Below are 24953 nucleotides of genomic sequence, written 5' to 3' on the forward strand. Positions count from 1 at the left end.
ATTTTTTTTTTGTTCATAAATAGTTCTATTTCGACCCTAAGTTTAAAAAAAAATATCTTCAACATGTTACTGCAACTCAACCATCATACTTCAGTGTGGTACAACAAATCACCATATTCAGCCTCAATAGTTTCAAGAACATTTTTGAATTGCTGATGATTCAAACCAGTCTTTGAAATAAAATTTACTGTTGATATTGCAGTTGATGTGACTGAATCTGTGCCCAAAAATTTTCCTCACGAAGACTGCTGTGGATTATACAATGAAATTGCATTGGTTTTTTTAATATTTTTACTCTCAAGATATTTATGAAGCTAACTCTTGAACCCAATTTTAGTACTGACCATATTTTTAGCAACATCCGCCGTAACTGCTGATAGCAAATCCTAATTCAATTTGAGGCCATCAATTGCTTCTGATACACTCAAAAATATATTTTCACCTGTTGCTGTATCTTTCAAGCTTTTTTAATGCAACTAGCTCTTGAATTACTGCAAAATTTTGATTTGCACTTTGGGTATAAATTAGTAATTGAACTGTATGGCTTGTATCTTCACTCTCATCAATTGCTATTGAAAAATGTGTGAATTCACAAACTTTTTCTACGAGTTGATTTTGTGCATTGGCTCCTAAATCTTCAATTCTTCTCTTTATAGTTGAAGAAGATAAACTTGCAGATGTAAAATTCTTTACTTTTTCATGACATACTTCTTCTGCAATTGCCAAAGATTTTTGTTTTACAAATTCTCCATCCGTAAAGGCCCTTCCTACTTTCGTAATGATTTGGGAGCCTCGAAAACTAGCTCTAACCGGAGATAAATTTTGATGAGTAAAAGTTCTAATCTTCTGTTGTTGACTTTGAAAAGTTTGGGTTAATTCTTGGAGCTTTCTCTGCCGCAAAGCTACTTGAAATTTATTGTAATTTGAGACGTTTTGTGGTGTTGTGAATTTCACTATAAACTACGATACTAATGGATTATTTTGATGATGTTTCAAAGAATATCTTTGAGTGGAAATAATAGAATTAATATCTAACATGACTAAGCTGACGACAAAGACGTGAAAATTATTAATCAAATGGCGAATGTTAAAATAATCTGTAAAATGTGTTTTTCATAAATTTTATTGTGATGTAATATAAACATTAATCTCTACGATCTGATTGAAATATCTGTGCCCGGATAAAATTCTTTCACGTGCCATAGACAGGGGATCCCTGATCTACCAAATCAATTCTAAAACCATCCTAACCACACACACACTCTGCTCTTAGTCTTTCTCTCATGAACGACCCTTCAAAGTAAATGGTCAAGGTGAGTGCTTCTCTTGGCACTTTAGATCACAACTTGGAGGGGATGATCGGCTCTCCATTGGAACCTTTTTCTCATAGCCATTATGAGCATTGCATTGATTGGCTTTATAAGAACACAATATCATAATTTCCAAGACTTCTGTTCTTCTTTTTCTTGGGTGGATTACTGTTTTATATCTTATGATAACAATGTTTTCTTAGAGGTTGTCAGTAAAATTATGCATGTTGGAATTAAATCCTTTATTCCATATTCCCCTAAAATCTTGTCCTTTTCTAAATCTTTGTTTTACCATTATATGTGCTAAGGCTGTTCAAAACAAGAATTTTACATATCGAAATTGACTTACATCGATATCTGCAGATTCATTTTCTGTCTACACTAAAACTCACAACAATGTAAAATCTCAATTTTCAACACTCTTGTTGCAAAAAAAAAAGCTTTGGGTCCTGATGGCATTTCTCCACTTGTTCTCAAATCTTGTGCTCCTGAGCTTGCTACTGTTCTGTGTTACCGTTCCACACATACTTTCTTATTATGGATTTATCTGAGGATTTACCTAATAAGTATAGGGCAATGAACAGACATGTTACTGCAACTGCATCATATTTGTACATAGTGAACCACCGAGTAGATGACATCTTTTTTTTTATTATATCTTATATTGGGGAAACCTTCAAAATTATTTTCCCTGATATTGTACTACCTCAAATAAGTAACGATTCACTAAGAGAATTATTTCCTAAACTTAATATTTCCTAATGACAATAATACACTATTAGATTAGTATAATATTGACAAATAATTAATTAAATTCATTAATCTTATTAATTTTCATTGTTAATAAATTGTATTCAGACAGAAATCATGACCCACACTAGAGCAGCTAAGAAATGGACACAAAGTAGCAGGATTGTTGTGGCTCGGGGAGAACCACAGCGGACAATTCTCCAACTAAAAAAATTGTGCAACTTGAAAAATATATGCTGACTTTCTGGAACAGGACATGAACCAGCCAAGTTCATGTCTTGTTGCTTGTCTAGGTAGGTAGGTAGGTAGGTAGGTAGGTAGGTAGAGAGAGAGAGAGAGAGAGAGAGAGAGAGAGAGTGAGTCAGTGTCGTGGAATTTGGTGCCAATTGAGGGTTCTGATCGGTGTATATGGGCGTTTGAAGAATCTAGTATTTAATACCTTTGTGATGCCCCCTCAAAGATATTAAAGTTGGGGCCCATCGAGCTCTCTCAGCTGCTCAACTCAATGCCGGAGATCACTCTTGTGCATCAGGCAACACGGCAGCAATCTTCAGGGCAGAATGCACTGACCTCACAGGAGCTAGTTATCGTCAGTTATTCTATTGTCAGGGAGACGGGTAACATTGTGCAAGAAGGATAGGTGGAATAGGACCAGGGTACATCTGATGGGGCAAAACTTAATGATGCTGTAGAGCAGATATCATCTTTTGAAGGCACATAGAGTGATATTGTTGTACACATTGACACTAATGATATTAAGAGTTGGAGATCTGCAGATTTACTTAACAAGTAGAGGTTAATGTTAAAAAAAAAGTCTCGAGTTAGGGTTAAATTTGAAAGTTTCTGCAATTCAGCATAGCATTAAGGGCAAGTTGCTACAATGGATAAAAGGATGGGTGAGCGGGGAAGACAGAGAGTGGTAATGAATGGATACTGCTGTTTATGGACTAATGTTATTAGTGGAATCCCCCAGGATTCGGTGTTCAACCCATTGTTGTTTTCTTTATTTATCAGTGATATTAATGAAGGTATATCAGGGTTAATATCTGTTTGCAGACAATACAAAAGTTGGCAGGGTTGTTAATTACAATAAGGATAGTACACTTCTGCAACAAGATCTGGAAAATTTTAGACGATGTCCTGAGAGGTGGCAACTGAGGTTTAACAGTGACAAATGAAAAGTACTGCATATGGGTAGCAGTATCCTTAGAATAACGTACCAACTGGGTGGTAGTACACTCAGTGTAGTTGAGAATGAAAAGTATCTGGGGGTAATTGTGCAGTCAGATATGTTTTCTGGGCAGTGCAGACAGGCTTCAGGAGTAGCTGATGGAGTCTTTCAATGATATACAGGGATTTTGCTAGCAGGAATAAGGAGATGATTGTGCTCTTGTATAAGGCAATGGTCAGGCCACACCTTGAGTACTGTATACAGGTCTGGAGACTTCATATTAGGAAGTATGTAGAACTGTCGGAATATGTGAAGGGCAACTAGATTGGTGAGTGGAATGGGTTGCTGTTACCAGTGAAAGGTTAAGTTCTGCAAATTGCATCGTCTGGAGAATTAGGTACCTGCAAGGTTATCTAATTAGTAGTATAAGGCATTGAATGGATTGATCAGGCTCAATGCTGATGAGATTCTTACTCTTGTTCAGATTCTCACCTGAGGGTCGACATAAATTCAAATTGAGGAAAGACAATTGTAGAATAGATGTGCGGAAATTTGCGTTTAGCCAGCTGGTGGTTGCTAGTTGAAACAAAGTTCCAAACAAAGTTGTAGTGAAAGTCATCAACTTAATTAAGTTCAAGGCAGAACTAGACAAACATTTGGGGTGAATTGATGGGTGAAATGGAAAGTGTTTTTTGGCTGATGCTATATAAGCTTGCTTTCTTGCATCATATACCTCTTCTAATGCTAATGCTAAAATCATGATTCAAACTAGGACATAAACTAGAATTTGGCATAGATTAAAGCATCAAAGATAAAGAAAACCTCATAGTACTGGAATGCTTTGGCATTGGTAGACGTGCTGAAGGCAGTTCTCCTGTGAAGGACTATATAATATGCACAACTTAGTTGCTTCTTTGCAAAGTTGTTTGTAGCAGCAGATGATACAGCTAATGGTATGCCTTTTTATATGTCTACATAAAGAATATAAGAATATTAAGCACACATTCAACATTCTTATCGGCAGATATTAATGCTAATAGTACTGGCAAATGATGCAAGGCATCAATGTTATATAACATCAGTGAAAGAAACAATACCACCTCATCTTCTATCTCCTCTAATTATTTGTCTGTTTCTTCCCTAAATTTATTTAGGGAAAAATTAAAAGGCATGCAGCAGAAACAAAATGTCTATGACATAGAGTCGAGGGACTTTGTAAGAGATGGATCATTAATTAACATGCCTCTGCTCTTGAATTGAGTCAAGAAGCTGGAAAGAGGTTGTGGCATCACCCCAGATAGTACTAGTAGAGGAATGGCATGCAAGAAAGCCAGCTTATGTAGCATCAGCCAAAAAAATAATAATAATTTCACACATATACTATCTCTAAAGATTTGTCCAGTTCCTCCTTGAATTTATTGAAGCTATCAACTTCCACAATGAGAGATGGAAGTTTGTTCCAGCAGTCAACTACCCTCTGCTAAAGGCATATTTCTGCACATCTATTCTACACCTATCTTTTTTCAATTTGATTTTACAACTCCTCAGGTTTATCAGAATTCAGCCTGCTCAACCCATTCAAGGCCTTATACACCTCAATCAGTTCACCTTGCAAGTGCCTAGTCTCCAGCCACTGCAATTTGCAGAACTTAGCCTTTCTTCGTAAGAGGACCCCTTTGTTCCCCTCACCAATCTTGTTGCCCTTCTCTGTACATGCTCAAGCAACTCCTACATCCTTCCTAAAATTGGGCCTCCAGACTTGAATTCGGTACTCAAGGTTTGGTCTGACCATTGCAGGTGCCTCCGTAGCCAGGTGGGAAGGAGCAGCAGTGCATAGCACACGCTTCTTGATTAGACCGGGGTTCGCACCCGTCACCCCCAAATATGGAGGATGCGGAAAGGTCAGAGAATGACCACGCAAAAATCCGGAGCAATATGGCCTTAGTTGCTAATGCTCCTAAAAAAAAAACCCAAACAACAAACAAACAAACAACTTGACCATTGCCTTATACAAAGGGGTAATCACTTCCTTTTCCCTACTAGCAAAATTCCTCTATATCATTGACAATACCCCATGACTTGCTCTGTAAACCTGTTTGTATGTTCAGAAAACTTTATATCTGACTGCACAATTACTCCCGGGTCTTTTTCATTTTCTGCCACCTTAAGAGTAACACCACATTGTTCATACGATTCTCTGGGATGACTTCTAACCATATGCAGTACTTTGTATTTATCATTGTGAAACTTCAGTTGCCACTTCTTTGCCCATCTGCCAACTTTTCTATATCCTGGTGCATAGCATACTGCCGTTACTGTCATTAGCAACCTTGCCAACCTTTGTATCATCTGCATCCTTGGTCATTAATCCTGATATACCTTCATCAATATCATTGTGATATATATATTTAAAAATTGACTTAAAAGTTAAGATAAAATAAAATATGAAAAAAAAAAAAAAATAAATATTAATAAAGTCTATCATTTTGGTATTTTATTTTTCTCTTAGTAGTTATTTTAATCCCTTTTTGGTGGTTTTTCACATTTTTCGGAACTGGTACCTTCGAGGCTGGTACCGCTAAATTATAATATAATTGGCATTATTTTAAATTTTATATCGGTTTTATTAATTGGATTTAAAGTGCTAAATTATGTAGGGGATTTCGGCTACTGTTTATGTCTTATTACCTTTACTTCCTCCTCCCTGTTGGTTTATTTTATTTTACATTATTTTTCGCTCTACAGTTTTTGCCATACTACTGGCTTATGTTTTATTTTATTTTGAATTACCGGAGATATATATATATATATATATATACACACACCCTGTATATATATATATACAGTGTGTCTCAAAAATATTGGTACAAATGTTTAGGGGAGGTAGGTAATATCTAAAGGAATGTGAATCGCATCATCATCATCATCAGCCATTTTCAATCCACTGCAGGATGAAGGCCTCTCCAGCAACTTTCCAGATCCTTCTGTTTTGAGCACTGGCCATCCATTTACTACAAAAAAACTCATGAATTTCATCTATCCATCTCTACCTTTGTCTTCCAGGTTTTCTTCTAGCTCCTCTTGGATACCATTCTGTTGTTTTCTTAGTCCATCTGTCATCATGTCTTCGAGCTATGTGTCCTGCCCAAGACCATTTTAGTTCTTTAGTTTTGATAAGAATATCCTTTACTTGAGTTTGCTGCCTAATCCATGTGTTTCTCTTCTTATCTAACAGTCTGATTCCCAATATAATTCGTTCCATTTGTCGTTGTGTAGATCTCAGCTTCTTTTCCATTCTTTTGGTGAGTGCCCAAGTTTCACTTCCATAAGTCATGGTGGGGAGTATACATTGGTTCATTGTTTTACATTTCAGACAAACTGTGTATTGCTCTTCAGTATGTGACTATATTTTCTTAATGCTATCCATCCAAAATTTATTCTTCTCTTGACTTCCAGCCATTTATCATTATTACAGCTAATAACTTGTCCCAGATAAGTATATGACTCCACCTTTTCAATTACTGCTCCTTCAATCATTATGTCCCTTTCTGTGGCATACTTGTTCATCATTACTTTTGTTTTAGCCATATTCATCTTTAGTCCAAAATCCTTACTAGCTGTGCATAACTGATTACGATTTTCCTCTAATTCTTTGGGATTGTGGCTTATGGCACAATGTCATCTGCAAATCATAAATGGTTTAGGTACTCTTTCACATTGACTCCTTTCTGCGACCAGTCTAATCTTCTGAAAGCTTCCTCAAGGGCAGCAGTAAACAGCTTCGGAGATATTGTGTCTCCTTGTCTAACTCCTTTCTCCATTTTAAATTTTCTACTGTCTTTGTCTAGTCTAATAAAGGAGGTAGTGTTCTCATATATTTTCTTCAAAATGATAATATATGGGGTATCTATGCCTTGTCTTTGCAGTGCCCGAAAAATTGCCTTATCCTGTATGGAGTCAAATGCCTCTTCATAATCCACAAATGCCAGGCATAATGGTGTTTTATATTCAATTGCTTTCTCCATTAGCTGTGATATTATGTGAAGGTGATCCATAGTTGAGAATCCTGTCCTAAAGCCAGTTTGCTCTTTCGGTTGATTCTCATCAAGTATTCTTTCTAATCTGTTAGTAATGACCCTTGTGAACAACTTGTAGATGTGGGATAACAAGCTAATTGGTCTATAATTTCCAATTTCTGATTTATCTCCTTTCTTATGCAGCAAAACTATGATTGCATTATTCCACTGCTTAGGCTTCACACCTTTTCTAATGCACTTTGTGAAGAGCCTTGCCAGTTTTTGTGTTATGTCTCTTCCTCCCAGTTTTAACAACTCTACAGTAACTTCATCTTCCCCCGGGGCTTTCCGATTCTTCATTTTCTTCAATGCATGTTCTACCTCATCAGGAAGAATATCGGGTATGTCGTATGTGTTGCTACTTTGCAATCCATCTTCCCCACTGCTGGCATCATTCCCCTGCTCCTTGTATAATTCTCTATAGTAGTCTTCTGCTATTTGAATTATGCCTTCTCTGCTGTTTATAAGTACACCATCGCTATTCTTCAGCTTCAGTATCATTTGTCTTTCTGTATTACTGCTCATGGCTGCTGATTTAAATCCTTTGTTTTCCCTTAATGCTTGTTCTACTTTACTTGTGTTAAATCTTCTTATGTCCTCTCTGAGTCTCTTTCTAATGGCTTTGCATAACTCAGTATACTCAATTTTCTTCCTGTCAGTGTTTTTCTTGCTTTTCATTTGCCATTTTCGGTTCATCATGACAAGTGTTTCTTGACTAAGTTTTTCTTCTTTGGATTTCTTTTTCCCTATAGGTTTCTTGGGCTTTATCACTTTGAAAAAGTTGTAATATTCCTCGTTGATATCTTGGTCCCCAGCCGTCTGCATAGTGAATCGCATAGGAACCCATAACCGGAAATGTCACAGGAAAATAGTAGCAGAGGCACGAGAAGCAGAAATGAAACAAGACAGTAATTAGGGGCAAACATTTGATATAATATTAACAATGGAGTACGAGATGGATGCATTTCATGATGTTACAACATATACTCGAAGGTTCCACCATGAGACGCGATGCATGCGTGAAACCAACGCAGCATGGATTGGCGGTCACGGTTGAACACACCTGGAGTTTCTTTGACAGTAGCAGCAGCGTAGACGAGTCTCCCCACGAGATCCATTTCTGTCTCCACAGGCGATTCATACACGATAGATTTGTGGCCCCCCCCACATAAAGAAATGAAGGCTCGATAAATCAGGTGAGCGTGGGGGCCAGGCAACGAGTCCACCAGGGCCAATTCATCAACGCCCAAAACGCCTGTTCAAATGATCACGAACACACCTTCCATAATGGGCAGGCGCCCTGTCATGTTGAAACCAAATGTTGCATCTCACATTTGCTGGAACATCGTCGAGTAACCCTGGTAGAACTTGTTCAAGAAAGATCTGATATTTAGAGGAGTTCATGCGGGATGGTAACAGGTATGGGCCGGCTAAGGAGTCACCGACCATACCTGCCCACACATTTATTGCGAAGCGATGTTGTGCCACATGGGGGCGCACACCGTATGGGTTGTTGTGGGCCCACACATGAGCATTGTGCTGATTGATTGCCTTCCCGAGTGAAATAAGCCTCATCTGTGACCAAAACATAGGCTGGAAAATTCAAGCCTTGAACACTTTCTTGAAGAAACCACTGTGCAAAAGCCACATGTGCAGGATGATCTTGGGGAGCAGTAACTGAACCGTTTGGAGATGAAAGGGGCGTAAGGAATCGTCTTGCCAGACACGCTGTACACGGCACATAAGGTAAGGTATGTTTATGTCAGACGGCAGCTGGGATTTCTCCCATCTCCGTGTGTGTTTCGCTGTATCGAGGACAGTACACTGTCAAGCCAGAGACTTGAAAGTGTGTGGGCCATGTCTGTGCAGTGTGATATGTTGTGCCCATTGTTTATCAGGCTTATTGGCCGCCAGGCCCATAGTGGGGCCCGACGTTGCCCATACCCTGCCACGTGGAGGCTAGATGGGTGTATTCAGTATCACAACAAATTGCTCTGGCAGGTCCTGCCACATAGTTTCCTGGGATTTCAGTGGCTAGGACCTATTAAAAAAAAAAAAAAAATTGAGTTTGACATTAATGCTTAATGGGATTGCTGTTAGGAAATCGCTGGTTGGGGTTGAACAATTAAGAGATGTGTTAAAGGCCAAATAGGTCAGGCAAAATTTTTATGTTATTAAATTTAGACATGTGAGGCTATATGCTAGATAAAAGCTAATAGTGTTAGTTGTCTTAAAGATTTACACAAAACTGGTAGAATTTAGACATTGATTATAATTTGGCAGCATTGTTAAGGGTGTACTCGGTCGATTTAGTGAGGGGGGAGACTGAAGACTGGGGCGAAAACAGAAGAATAGGGACAATAGAGTAGGCATCCCTAAAAAGGTCAGTGGAGACGAGCCCCACCAGGCAAAGTGTGGGGGGTAGGTAGGGCGGAGTGGAGACAGAGATCCGTCTCCTCCCTCCCCTGCCTGAGGATGGGGTTTTAAAGGGAACCAGGTTAGAGTACCCAGTTCAGATTGCCAATAGCGTGTTGGCAGCAAAGCCGCAGAAGAATGTCTTTGTCGCTGTACACTGCAATGAGACACTCCTAAAGCAGAGGCAACGGCACATGTGCTGGTAGTAGGATTATTCTGGACAGCATTCAACACTCTTTCATCCATGGTGGGAGTTTGCGTCGAACGTGGGCTGCCCGCACTACTCCTGTTACCTCTAAATGACCCATAATTGCACAGATTTTGATGCACACGCACAAACAAACGGTGGTCCGGTACATGTCTGTCTGGGAAGCGTTCTCCATAATTTCGATGAGCGGCTTGTCCATTGCCCTATGCTATTCCATGCACTAGGTGCATGTCTGCCAGCTCACAGTTCGTATATCAATGCATGCTCTTCATGCGGCGACTACTGCTTGAATGAGTAAACCAGAAATTTTCCCTCTCGCGAACTGATGAACAGTGCCGTCTACCGACTTACGGTGATGTTTCCGGTTATGGGTTCCTATGCGATTCACATTCCTTTAGATGTTACTTACCTCCCCTAAATGTTTGTACCATTATTTTTGAGACACCCTGTATACAAAACAACAGTGGGCCCAACACCAAACACTGGGGGGGGGGGGACTTCACTAATAACATTAGTACTTGAAAAGCAGTGTACATTAAAATACCACTCTGTCTTCTCCCACTCAACCACCCTTTTATCCATTGTAGCAACTTGCCCTTAATACCATACAGCTCCAATATTTACAGTAGTCTTCATGCACATCAAAAGCAGTACCAAAGCTTTCCTGAAATTAGCATTAGCATTAGCATTAGTAGAGGCATTTGATGCAAGAAAGCAAGCTTATGCAGCATCAGCCAAAAAAAAAAAAAAAAAAAAACACTTCCACTTCACCCCTCCGTTCGTTCAAAATACCTGTCCAGCTGAGCCTTAAACTTATTTAGGCTATCAACCTCCACCACAAGGGATGGAAGTCTGTTCCACCAACCAACCACCCGCTGGCTAAAGGCAAATTTCCGCACGTCTATCCTACATCTGTCTTTCCTCAATTTGAATTTATGCCCTCTCAGGTGATTATTCTGAGCTAGAGGAAGAATCCCATCAGCATTGAGCATGCTTAAACCATTCAAGGCTTTATACACCTCTATCAGATCACCTCGCTGGTGCCTAGTCTCCAGACACTGTAATTTGCAAAACTTAAGCCGTTCTTCGTAAGAGCACCCCTTTGTTCCATTCACTAATCTTGTTGCCCTTCTCTGTACTCGTTCCAGCAGCTCTACATCCTTCTTGAAATGAGGCCTCCAGACCTGTATACAGTACACTAGGTGTAGCCTGACCATCGCCTTATACAAGGGAATAATCACCTCCTTATCCCTGCTGGAAAAATTCCTGTATATCATTGACAATACTCCATGAGCTACTCTTGCAGCCCGTCTGCACTGCTCAGAGAACTTCATATCTGCCTGCACAACCACCCCCAAGTCCCTTTCATTCTCTACCACTGTCAGTGTTGTACCACAGAGTTGATACGTTGCTCTGGGGTTGCTGTTTCCCATGTGTAGTACTTTACATTTGTCAATGTTAAACTTCATTTGCCACCTCTCAGCCCATCTGCTCAACCTTTCCAGATCCTGTTGCAGCAGCATAGTGTCAGTAGTGTCCTTGACAACCCTGCCAACCTTTGTATCGTCTGCAAACTTGGACATTAATCCCGATATACCATCATCAATATCATTTATAAATACAGAAAACAATAATGGACCCAACACTGAGCCCTGAGGGACTCCACTAATAACATCAGTCCACGATGAGCAGTGTCCATTGATTACCACTCTCTGTCTTCTCCCCCTCAACCACCCCTTTATCCATAGCAGTAATTTGCCTCCAATGTCACACTGCTCCAATTTGTGTAGCAGTCTTCCATGTGCAACAGTATCAAAAGCCTTTCTAAGATCCAAGTATATAATATCAAAGTTATTCCCTGCATCCAGTTCTTTTGTGACTGCATCATAGTATCCAATCAAGTTGGTCAGGCAAGACTTCCCCTTAACAAAACCATGCTGTGTCTGAGCTATAACTGAAGTCTTGTCTAAATGATCCTGCAGTGCTTCTTTAACCAGTGCCTCCATTAATTTTCCTGGAACAGAAGTTAAGCTCACAGGTCTATAATTACTTGTGTCAGCCTTTGATCCTCCTTTGTGAATTGGGGTCACATTTGCACATTTCCAGTCTATGGGTACCTCCCCTGAGTCCAAGGAAGCTCTCATAATTATGGCTAAGGGTTTGCTTACTTCCTTTGCTGCCTCCTTTAATATAACTGGATAGATCCCATCCACCCCGGGTGCCTTTCTTGTGTTTATCTTCAACAGTTTCTCCTCCACTTTACTCCCAGTTATTTCAAGATTCTGTAACTTACTGCTAGAGTTGAATACACCTCTGGCATTCCCCTCGCTGAATAACTCCTCATGTGTGAATGTCGATGCAAAATATTCATTTAGTTTGTTAGCTACCTGAGCAGGATCATCAACACTTGACCCATCAATATCAAGAGGACCAATCTGATTCATCCCTCTCCTTCTAGAGTTTACATAAGTAAAGAACTCTTTGCTGTTTTTCTTTGCATCCCTTGCCAAGGATTTCTCGTAATCTGCCTTCGCCTGCCTAACCTCCTTTGTAACTTAGGCAGGCGAAGGCAGATTACGAGAAATCCATGTATGTGATATCAAAATTATTTTTTGCATCCAATTCCTTTGTAACCACATCATAGTATCCAATCGAAATAGTCAGACGAGACTTTCCCTTAACAAGCCCATGCTGTGTCTGGATTATTACTGCAGTCTTGTTTAGATGATCCTGAAATGCTTCTTTAATGAGCAACTCCATTATATTCCCTGGAACAGCAGTTAAATTAACAGGTCTGTAATTACTCATGCCACCTTTTGTGATCCCCCTCTGTGAATTTGGGATATATTTGCACATCTCCAGTCGCATGGAATTTCCCCTGAGTCCAATGATGCTCCCATAATTATGGCTAATTGTTTGCTTACTTCCTTTGCTGCCTCCTTTAACATAAATGGATAGTCCCATCCACCTCAGGTTCCTTTCTTACATTTAACTTCAATAATTTCTCCTCCACTTTGTTCTCAGTTATTACAAAATCATTAATCTACCTATTAGAGTTTAGCAAGCATCTGTCCTTCACTTTCCTAAAGAATTCCTCGTGTGAATTGAAATGCAAAAGGTATTGGAATAATATCCTCCATCTGGTGTGGTGTAGGATACCACTTTCTTATGTTTCTTTCAAGCTGACGGCATGAAGTAGAGAACTGATGGAAATAAAATTCCACTGTGCAGCAAAACTGCTTTCGAACTTAGTTTTGAAGCATCAATAGATATATGGCATTTGCTAGGATTGTGTTTGGTACCCAGTTTGGTCAGATGACCACTTAAATCTCTACAGAAAGATAAATCATCTTCCATAATGATATATTTCGAAAACACTTTGACCTTTGGGTGCCTCCATAGCCAGGTGGGCAGGAGCGGCAGTGCGAAGCATACGCTTCTTGATTAGACCGGGGGTTCTAGCCTGTGACCACCAAATGCGGAAAGTTCAGGGAATGACCACCGCATATCCCCGGAGCAATATGGCCTTAGTTGCTAATGCTCCTGAAAACCAAATAATAACATAACAACTTTGTTGTAATTTTAGTTCCTGTCTCAAATTGGTGCCCTTCGTGTGGTGTTATTTAAAACTAAGGAGTCTGCTTGTGGTTAGAGAAGTTTAAATCATGAAGTCATTCAGTTCTACATACTTAATTAAGTGTGGCATTTTTTAATTTTCTTTGGTTGGCAGTCCAAATATGTTGCAGTGGGCAGTCTACCAAAGTCTGCAACACAAAATTTTTGCAATAGTCATCACCACTTCCTTTTATCCAGTGGTTTTGGGATCTGGTATAGGGAAGTATTCATTATGTGGAACAGACCTTATTACAGCTAATTTGATAGTATATTTAATTCTGTGCTTGCTTTTTCTTGATGTCCCTCACATTTTTATCATAGAGAAATAGCAGTTGTCATTGTGTTTCTCACCATACCATACCATAGAAACATCAAAAGGCATAGTTTTAATTTTCTCAATTAGCCTTATCATGAGATTTGTGGTGCAGGTAATACAGCACATGTGTAGCCCAAGTTTTCTCCAGTCTTCAACTAAAATACAAAGAATATTACCATTAGCATTAGTAGAGGCATATCATGCAAGAAAGCAAGCTTTTACAGCATTAGTAAAAAAAAAAAAAAAAAAAAAAATTCTTTGCCATTTCACCCATCCATTTACTCCAAATATTTATTTCTGGTTTGGTGCTGGCCCAATTTTGTTTTGTGTATTTATTTATGATATTGGTGAAGGTATATCAGGCTAAATCTCCAAGTTTACTGCTGATACAAAGGTTGGCAGGGTTGTTAATGATAGTAAAGACTGTATGCTACTGAAACATGATCTAGAAAAGTTAGGTAGATGGGCTGTGAGCAGTGGCAACTGAAGTTTAATATTGACAAATGTAAAGTACAGCATATGGGTAGCAGTAACCTAAGAGAAACATACCAACTGTGTGGTACTACACTCAATGGAGGTGGAGAGTGAAAAAGACCTCAGGGGTAATTGTGCAGTTGGATATGAAGTTCTCTGAGCAGTGCAGATGGGCTGCCAGAGCAGATCATTGAATTTTGTCAATGATATAAATAGGAATATCGCTAACAGAGACAAGGAGATGATTATACCTTTGTAGTGGGCAATGGTCAGGCCACACCTTGAGTACTATGTACAGATCTGGAGGCCTCATTTTGGCAATGATATAGACTTGCTAGAATGAGTACTGAGAAGAGCAACAAGTTTGATGAGAGGAACAAAGAAGTTCTCTTACCAGGAGAGGCTCAGATTCCAAAAGTTGCAGCATCTGGAGATTAGGCACCTGCAGGGTAATCTGATTGAGGTGTACAAGGCCTTGAATGGTTTGAGCAGGCTGAATGCTGATGGGATACTTCCATTTTCTGAAACTAAGAAATTGAGGAGGCATAGATTCAAATTGAGGAAAGACAGTTGTACAATAGATGTGCAGAAGTTTGCCTTGAGCTATTAGGTAGTTGATTGCTGGAACAGACATCCATCTGTTGTTGTGGAACTTGATAGCTAAAATAAATTTAAAGCTGAACTAGACAAACATTTGGATTGGCCGGATGGGTTAAATGGGAATGTTATTTATTATTTTATTTACTTACTTACTTTTTCTGACTAATGTTCTATAAGCTTCCTTTCTTTCATCATATGCCTCTGCTAATGCTAACTTCAGATGAGCTGAGAAGTGGCAACTTCTAAGCCCATCTGCTCGACTTTTTCAGAACTTGTTGCAGAAGCATACTGTTATTACCAATCCTCCCAACCTTTGTATCATCTGCAAACTTGGACATTATGCTTGATATACACCTTAATCAATATCATTGCTAAATATACATGACAACCATGGGCCCAAATGTGAACCATGGGGAGATACCACTAATAACTTTAGTTCACGAAGAGCAGTATTCATTGATTACCACTCTGTGTTCTCCCACTCAACTATACTTTTATTCATTGTATATGTTCCCTTAGTAATAATAACAGATAGAAAATTATGGTAAATAATAATAGATAATACATATATCAGTACAATAGATAAATAAAAAATAATAGAAAATAATAATAGATAAAAAAAAAGTTTTTATTCTTCGAGTTTTCCATTTTTTTTCTAAACTATCCACATTGTCATAATAATTCAGATACTTCCTTTGCTTCAGCATAAACATTTAACAATACAGTGATAAACAAAGCAGAGAAGAAACAAGCGTTTTCTAATAGATATGCAGATAAAATGTACACCTGCATCAGTCTTTCCTTTAATGAGAGAGAGAGAGAGAGAGAGAGAGAGAGAGAGAGAGAGAGAGAGAGAGAGAGAGAGAGAGAGAGAGAGAGAGAGAGAGAGAGATCTTCTCTTCTGGAGAAATTAATGGAGTCACTGGTTAAAAAAGGATTGCGGTATCACCTAGACAAGACTGCAATTATAGTTCAGACACATCATGGGTTTTTTTAAGGTGAAGTCTTGCATGTCCGATTTGATTAGATATTACGATGTGGTCACAAAGGAACTGGCTGCAAAAAATAACTTTGTTATCATATACTTGGATTTCAGGAAGGCTTTTGACACTGTTGTGCATAAAAGACTGCTGTACAAATAGAAGCAGTATGGCATTAAGGGTAAGTTGCTACAATGGATAAAGGGATGGTTGAGTGAGAGACAACAGAGAATGCTAATCAATGGACACCGCTTTTCGTGGACTAATATTATTAGTGGAATACCCCATTTTTCATTGTCAAGGCTGTTGTTGATTTTTGTACTTATCATCAATGATATTGATGAAAGTATGTCTGGCTTAATAGTAATAGAGGCATGTGATGCAAGAAAGGAAGCATATGAGCTTATGTAGCATCAGCCAAAAAAAAAAAAAAAAAATCACGCAACCATTCCCTCTAAAAGTTTGTCCTGTTTGTTTTTCAATTTATTTAAGCTATCAAAATCCAGAACGACAGTTGGAAGTTTGGTCCAGCAATTAACCATCCGCGGGCTGAAGGAAGATTTCCACACATCTATTCTACAGCTATATCTTCAAACAGGCCTATGGGGCTGGGAATTTCCATACTATAATAATTAATGATAAACACCAGCCAAGAAATTGAACTGAAAATTTACTATAAAATAAAATAATATAGAGTGAAATGTGATGAAATTAAAACACTGATTAAATTATAGTTACAATATAATTTAAAATATAGTTAAAAGCAGTAAAATTATCTAAAATAAACTGGGTTAAAAGCGATAAAACAATGAAACCTGGAGCTTTTCGGAGACCGCCGTCTCCTTCTTCAACAGCATACTACTAGTGCTAAGACACATCCTTAAGTAGCAGGTCCATGGCACTCATGCACGTGATCATCAGACACATGATCTACATTCTCAATGCACGTATCGGAAACGGAAGTGGCTCGGGAGCGTGTCAAACAGAAACGGTCATCCCTTCTGAGGACAGTTGCCTCAAACAGGGGGTGTAAACGGATCCCCCTGTCCCTATTAATAGTATTGTGACTGGATGAACCGATTCGCAAGCTTTCGAGCCACACCATAGAGGAATCCATGGTGGTGCGTAACAGGGATACTGGCAACTTTATTCATAATCTTAGTGGCAAACAATTTACTAGAGAACAGGAGGAAGTATTGAGCCTGGGTCCAAAGTTTGCTTTGGTTCCTGCCAGACCTCCCATTGCAGAGATAGCTATGGGAGTGGAAAAAGCCATCAACAAGTTACCTGTTACCCAAGCTGATGAGATACGGGTTAGAGTTGCGGCTATTTTGAGTCAGACCAGGACAGCACATTCTAATCTCAGTCATAAACATGAAAGAGCATTAAGACAACTTAGAAAAGATAAGGATATCATAATGTTACCTGCCGACAAAGGCAGATCCACAGTGGTACTGAATAAGGATGATTATTGTGCAAAAGCTCTGGATCTTTTACAGGATAGCAACATATATAAAGTTACCCATCGAAATCTGTTAGCTGGTTTGGAGAGACAAGTCAACAACATCATACAGGGATGGCATAAGGCTGGTAAAATAACCAAAGAAGTTTATTGGTCTCTTCATGCCTCAGGTTGTCGATTACTTCGGTTTTATGGCCTCCCAAAGACGCACAAGGTGGGCATTCCGTTGAGACCTATAGTATCATTTGTGGGTAGTCCCACTTATGCTTTATCTGGATTTTTAGCTGGAGTCATCTCTCCTATAGTGGGACGCTCCAGTTTAGTAATCAGGAACAGCAAGGAATTTGTGAACTTTATAAGAAGCCAATCTATAGGTGAAGATGAACTCATGATTTCGTTTGACGTGGTATCCTTGTTCACATGTAACCCATTGAACATGGGGTGCATTGTGTAAGATCGGCCTTGGAACGGGATGATTCCTTTAGCATTAGCATTAGTAGAGGCATATGATGCAAGAAAGCAAGCTTATTCAGCATCAGCCAAAAAAAAAAAAAAAAAACACACCACTGCCATTTCACCCCTCCGTTCGTTCGAAATACCTGTCCAGTTGAGCTTTAAATTTGTTTAGGCTATCAACTTCAACAACAAGTGATGGAAGTCGGTTCCACCAACCAACCACCCGCTGGCCAAAGGCAAATTTCCGCACATCTATCCGACATCCATCCTTCCTCAATTTGAATTTATGCCCTCTGAGGTGATTATTCTGAGCAAGATGAAGAATCCCATTGGCATTGAGCATGCTAAAACCATTCAAAGCCTTATACACCTCTATCAGATCACCTCGCCGGTGCCTAGTCTCCAGACTCTGTAATTTGCAAAACTTAAGCCTTTCTTCGTAAGAGCAACCCTTTGTTCCATTCACTAATCTTGTTGCCCTTCTCTGTACCAGTTCCAGCAGCTCTACATCCTTCCTGAAATGAGGCCTCCAGACCTGTATACAGTACTCAAGATGTGGCCTAACCATTGCCTTATACAAGGGAATAATCACCTCCCTATCCCTGCTAGAAAAATTCCTGTATATCATTGACAAGACACCATGAGCTATTCTTGCAGCTCGTCTGCACTGCTCAGAGAACTTCATATCTGCCTGCACAACTACCCCCAGGTCCTTTTCATTCTTCACCACTGTTAGTGCAGTACCGCAGAGTTGATACGTTGCTCTGGGGTTACTGTTTCCCATATGCAGTACTTTACATTTGTCAATGTTAAACTTCATTTGCCACCTCTCAGCCCATCTGTTCAACCTTTCCAGATCCTGTTGCAGCAGCATAGCGTCAGTAGTGTCCTTAACAACTCTGCCAACCTTTGTATCATCTGCAAACTTGCACATTAAACTTGATATCCCATCATCAATATCATTCATAAACACCGAAAACAACAACGGACCCAACACTGAACCCTGAGGAACTCCACTAATAACATTAGTCCACGTTGAGCAGTGTCCATTGATTACCACTCTCTGTCTTCTGCCACTCAACCATCCCCTTATCCATAGCAGCAATTTGCCTCCAATGCCACACTGCTCCAATTTGTGCAGCAGTCTTCCATGTGCAACAGTATCAAAAGCCTTTCTAAGATCCAAATATATAATATCAAAGTTATTCCCTGCATCCAGTTCTTTTGTGACTACATCATAGTATCCAATCAGATTGGTCAGGCAAGACCTGCCCTTAATAAAACCATGCTGCGTCTGAGCTATAACTGAATTCTTGTCTAGATGATCCTGCAGTGCTTCTTTAACCAGTGCCTCCATTAATTTACCTGGAACAGAAGTTAAACTAACAGGTCTATAATTACTTGTGTCAGCCTTTGATCCTCCTTTGTGAATTGGGGTTACATTTGCACATCTCCAGTCTATGGGTACCTCCCCTGAGTCCAAAGAAGCTCTCATAATTATGGCTAGGGGTTTACTTACTTTCTTTGCTGCCTCCTTTAATATAACTGGATAGATCCCATCCACCCCAGGTGCCTTTTTTATGTTTATCCTCAACAGTCTCTCCTCCACTCTCCTCTCAGTTATTACAAAATCATCCAGCTCACTGCCAATGTTTACTTTACCTGCATCATTCTCCTTCCTGAATAACTCCTCATGCGTGAATGTAGATGCAAAATACTCGTTTAGATTGTTAGCCACCTGAGCAGGATCCTCAACTGTTGAACCATCAATATCCAGTGGACCAATCTGATTCATCCCTTTCCTTCTTGAGTTTAAATATGTAAAGAACTCTTTTCTGTTTTTCTTTGCATCCTTTGCCAAGGATTTTTCGTAGTCTGCCTTTGCCTGCCTAATCTCCTTTGTGACTTGGTTACAGACCAACTTATATCTATCATAGGCTTCCATGTCACCCATTAATTTGTATGTATCCCATGCATTTTTCTTCTCTGCCACATGTCTCATTAGTTCATCTGACAACCATTTAGGCCTAAACCTTGAACAATATTTCTTAGTTGGTATGTAAAGCCTGGTAGCCTCCAAGATTAGTTCCTTGAATGCTTCCCATTTTGAGTTTGCTGTTGGTAACATCATCAGTTGGTCCCACTGTATAGAATTTAAATACTGTCTCAGACCATCATAGTCGCCTTTACGAAAACAAAAACCCTTCCCTTTACCCCTGATGGTAGTTACCTCCTTGTTACCTAGTGCTAGATCTTCACTAAGCATTGATGATATTTGTAAAGCTGTTGAATTTTGCCTCACAAGCACTAGTATGTGTTTCAAAAAGTTATGTATAAGCAGGTCCATGGCATGGCCATGGGTTCCCCCATCAGTGCCATTGTGGCCAATTTGGCAATGGAGGAACTGGAAACTAGGGTTTTTCATCAGTTGGATTTCCCCATGCGCGAGTGGAGGAGATATGTGGACGATACCTTCACTATTTTAAAAAAGGGAAAGGAAGATGAGGTGCTCAATTTACTCAACAGCTTTTCCACATTTATACAATTTACCTCGGAGGTGGAAGAAGCTGGGTCCCTCCCGTTTCTGGATGTCTTGGTGAGCAGAGATGGATCTAGATTAAAAACAACGATCTATAGAAAGCCTATGTGCCGTGACCAATTTGTTCATTATAGCTCAGCACAGGCTTGTCATCATAAGAACAGTGTAGCCAGGGCATTGTTGAATAGGGTGGGGACCCACTGTAGTACCCCTGAAGAAAAGGAAATAGAAATTTGCAAAGTCACGGCAGTCCTCAGGAAATGTGGATACCCTCAGAGGGTCTTGGACAAATATATTCATAAGGCTGAGTCCAATCGTAGGGAGTCGCCTGCCCCTGTGGCTACTGCATACATTGCTTACTATCTGGGCCTTTCAGAATGTATTGTACGGGCATTGCGGGAGTGCCAGACTCGCTGTGTGCAACTTCCGGGTCGGAGGTTGCACACAGTGATATTCCAAGTTAAAGATCCCGTAGCCCAGGACCATACTAGCAATGTGGTCTACGAGATTAAGTGCCCGGATTGTGAGGAGTGTTATGTGGGGGGAAACGGGGCGACGTTTAAAGGACCGTCTGGGGGAACACACGACCGCTATCAAGACTGCTAACTATGCGAGGTCTGCTGTGGCAGAGCATTTCTGGGAAAAGCAGCATCGGATCTCCCCTGAAGACGCGGTCAGTAATGACCGCGCCCATGGATTTTGGGAACGCAAGTGGCTCGAGAGCTTGCGAATCGGTTCATCCAGTCACAATACTATTAATAGGGACAGGGGGATCCGTTTACACCCCCTGTTTGAGGCAGTTGTCCTCAGAAGGGATGACCGTTTCTGTTTGACACGCTCCCGAGCCACTTCTGTTTCCGATACGCGCATGGAGAATGTAGATCATGTGTCTGATGATCACGTGCATGAGTGCCATGGACCTGCTACTTAAGGATGTGTCTTAGCTGTATGCTGTTGAAGAAGGAGACGGCAGTCTCCGAAAGCTCCAGGTTTCATTGTTTTATCGCTTTTAACCCAGTTTATTTTAGATAATTTTACTGCTTTTAACTATATTTTAAATTATATTGTAACTATAATTTAATCAGTGTTTTTATTTTCATCACATTTCACTGTATATTATTTTATTTTATAGTAAATTTTCATTTCAATTTCTTGGCTGGTGTTTATCATTAATTATTATAGTATTCTACAGCTGTCTTTCCTCAATTTGAATTTATGCCATATTAGGTTCATAATCTGGGAAAGGGAAGGGAAGATTCCTATCATAATTCAGCATGCTCATCCTCTTCAAAGCCTTATAAACCTCAATCAGATCATCTTTCAGGTGCCTAGTCTCCACACGCTACAGTTTACAGAACTCAAGCATCTACATTCTTCCTAAAATGAGGCCTCCAGAACTGCATGCAGTACTCAAGGCTTAGCCTGACCATTGCCTTATACAAAGGGATAATCACCTCCTTTTTCTGCTAGCAAAATTCATGTATATCATTGACAAAACCCCATGAACTGCTCTGCCAGCCTGTCTACATTGCTCAGAAAACTCCACATCTGACTGCCCAGTTACTCCCAGGTATTTTTCATTTTCTACCACTCTAAGTATATTACCATACAGTTGGTACGTTTCTCTGGGGTTACTTCTACCCATATGCAGTACTTTGCATTTGTCAGTGTTAAACTCCAGTTGCCACTTCTCAGCCGATCTGCCCAAATTTTCTGCATCTTGGTGCATAGCACACTTGCATCATATGCCTCTACTAATGCTAATAGTGGGCCCAACATCGAACCCTGTGCTATTCCACTAATAACATTAGTCCACAAAAACCAGCATCCATTGAGTAGCACTCTCTGTCTTCTCCCACACAACCACCCTTTTATCCATTGTAGCAACTTACCCTTAATATCATTCTGCTCCAATTTGTACAGTAGTCTTCCATGTGCAACAGTGTCAAAAGCTTTCCTGAAATCCAAGTATATGATATCAAATTTTTTGTTTTTGCATCCGGTTCCTTTGTAACCACATCATAGTATCCAATCAAATTTGTCTGACAAGACTGTCCCTAAACTAACCCATGCTGTATATTAATTATCGCAACAATCTTGTCTAGATGATCCTGCAATGCATCTTTAACCATTGACTCCATTATTTTACTCGGAACTGAAGTTACACTAACTGGTCTGTAATTACTCGTGTCACCTTTTTTTCCCCCTTTGTGAATTGTGGATACATTTGGTTATGGTCTTAGTTGTTGATGCCCCTAAAAGCCTACAATTGCAATACAGTGTCAAAGTAATGAAGAACTCAAATATATTTTACTCACAGTACAATAATCTGAAATAATATTATCAAAGCTTAGAAAAAAATATATTATTTCAAAAACAGTAAATTGTGTTATCTTAATGAGCTCACACTCCAAAAAATATTAATTTTAAAATAATGTTAGTGGATAGTTTTGTTATTTATGTTTTTTGCCAATTGATTTTCTCTGAGTGTAAAAAATATTGACTGGTTGTGCATCAGTTTGATTTTGAAGGCAATAAAGAACAATTAATTGGATACGAGTGCTAGTCACACTTGGTCATATTTGCCATTCATGAGATTTCTTGAATTTTTTAATAAAAATGAGGAGAAATACTCCTGAAGAGTTAAATTACTGCTAAGTGAACAGAGTGGTTTTGAATTTTAGAATGCAGTAAAGCTTAAAAAAATAATTATGCACTGACTGCACATCCAGTAACAGGTTAACTTTAAAACTTTTCATCTCACTTTTAAATTATGTACTTATCTCCCTAGATGAGTCAGAATATACATGTTCTATTTGTATTTATTTTCTTTATATTTTTTTTAGTGGTCCTCTTTGCTCTGCAAATATATTGAATCCCGAGGCATCATTAAAACACTATGATATGAATTTAGAGTTTCTGTTTCAACTGAGTTTACGAAAAGATATTTTAGGATGTGATTGGCTTGATTTCTTTATTCGGGGTAGGTACAGTTTCTTTCTGTTGTTTAAATCTTAATTCTTTTTTATGTATTATATTCTAATAACATTTCATATCAACACCAAAGGTTATTATAATATAGTTCACTAGTACCATAAGTCCGGTTGTGCATCAAGAAGCTATAATAAACTTTTTGATATTGTTAAAATGTAGAAAACCTTTCACATCCAACTTTTGCTTTTGTAGCCACCAGGTTTTAAATTTCCCAATAAATGCAGTGATCCTATTGCTTACAACAGAACAAATTTCACATTACCACAGGTTACCTTGATAATATGAAAATGTTTCCAAGGCAACCTTAGCATTGCGCCACTTATAAACAAATAGTAGTTTGAATAGATAAATTAAGAATAGTCAGCAAAACCTATGGCAACTCATAGTTATTGACTCTACAATTGAAAATGAATTGGCACCAACTAGTTGAGGCATGAAATCTGAATTATATAAAAATAAGAATTTTTGAATGGTAATTTAGAGCCGCGTTGAAGAAAATAACTAAGAGTAAGAACAGGTGCATGTATACTTGTATGTACATTTCTTTCATTTTCTTCCACCTTAAGTGTACTATCACACAGTTGGTACGTTGCTCTGGGATTACTTCTACACATAGGCAATACTTTACATTTGTCAATGTTAAACTTCAGTTGCCACTTCTCAGCCAATTTGCCCAAATTTTCTAGATCCTGTTGCAATAGCACACTGCCATTACTGTCATTAACAACCCTTCCAACCTTTGTATCATCTGCAAACTTCGACACTAAGCCTGATATACCTTCATCAGTTCAATGATAAATATACAAAACAATTGTGAGCCCAACACCGAACACTGTGAGACTCCACTAATAACATTAGTCCACGAAGACAGCATCCATTGATTACCACCCTGTCTTCTCCCACTCAACCACCCTTTTATCCACTGTAGCAACTTACCCTTAATACCATTCTGTTCCAATTTGTACAGTAGTCTTTCTTGCGCAACAGTGTAAAAAGCTTTCCTGAAATCAAAGTACATTCCTTTCTGGTTATTTGGGACACATCAGGACTAGTGCATTTTGTTCCGATTAAGCAGCTGCCCCAATTATCCGAAGTTTCACATAAATAGTTAAAAATACAATGTAACCCCCCCCCCCATTTTACAATTGGTTCACTGTACAATCAAATCATATTTATTTAAAGTATACCCAGTATAAAATAAAATAAAATAAAATATTTCCAGAAGCTTTCGGAACTCGTGTCCCTTTCTCAACTGACAGAATTTTTTGAATACATTACAAGCAAAGTGTGGCACGTTACTCATTCGTCATTGTTGTAGCACGGACGTGTGCTGCCTTGCGCCAGTGATCATCCATCAATAAAACGGTTGTCTCCAGGATTGGATGTATACGCATGCCTTTCTGGCGATTTAATGCCTTAGGGTTGTTCATTATGTTTAGTGACTCTAGCCATAGGCGGTGGCGAAAGTGTCGCGCGTGGTCCACTATCTCAAAGTCGCGCTTGGGGTCAAGATCGTGGTTGGTAGCCCAAAAATGTTCTGCAAGCGCGGACTGGTCAGTTTCGGCAAGCCGGATTGCTCTGTCGTGT

The 24953-nt window shown here is 39.3% G+C and overlaps 1 protein-coding gene across 1 annotated transcript in view; it reads left to right on the forward strand.

Moving 5' to 3' along the window:
* The window catches only part of LOC150075707 (calcineurin-binding protein cabin-1-like), a 1104404-nt gene that overhangs the window by 391956 nt on the left and 687495 nt on the right, over positions 1-24953 (forward strand). The window contains exon 19 of the mRNA XM_090388624.1: positions 23219-23355. Within this exon, the coding sequence (XP_090244750.1) occupies positions 23219-23355 (137 nt within the window). The remainder of the gene's footprint in view (positions 1-23218; positions 23356-24953) is intronic.

The sequence above is a fragment of the Mastigoproctus giganteus genome, chromosome 14, assembly GCF_048544385.1.
Source record: "Mastigoproctus giganteus isolate SK-2022 chromosome 14, ASM4854438v1, whole genome shotgun sequence".
Lineage (NCBI taxonomy): Eukaryota > Metazoa > Arthropoda > Arachnida > Uropygi > Thelyphonidae > Mastigoproctus > Mastigoproctus giganteus.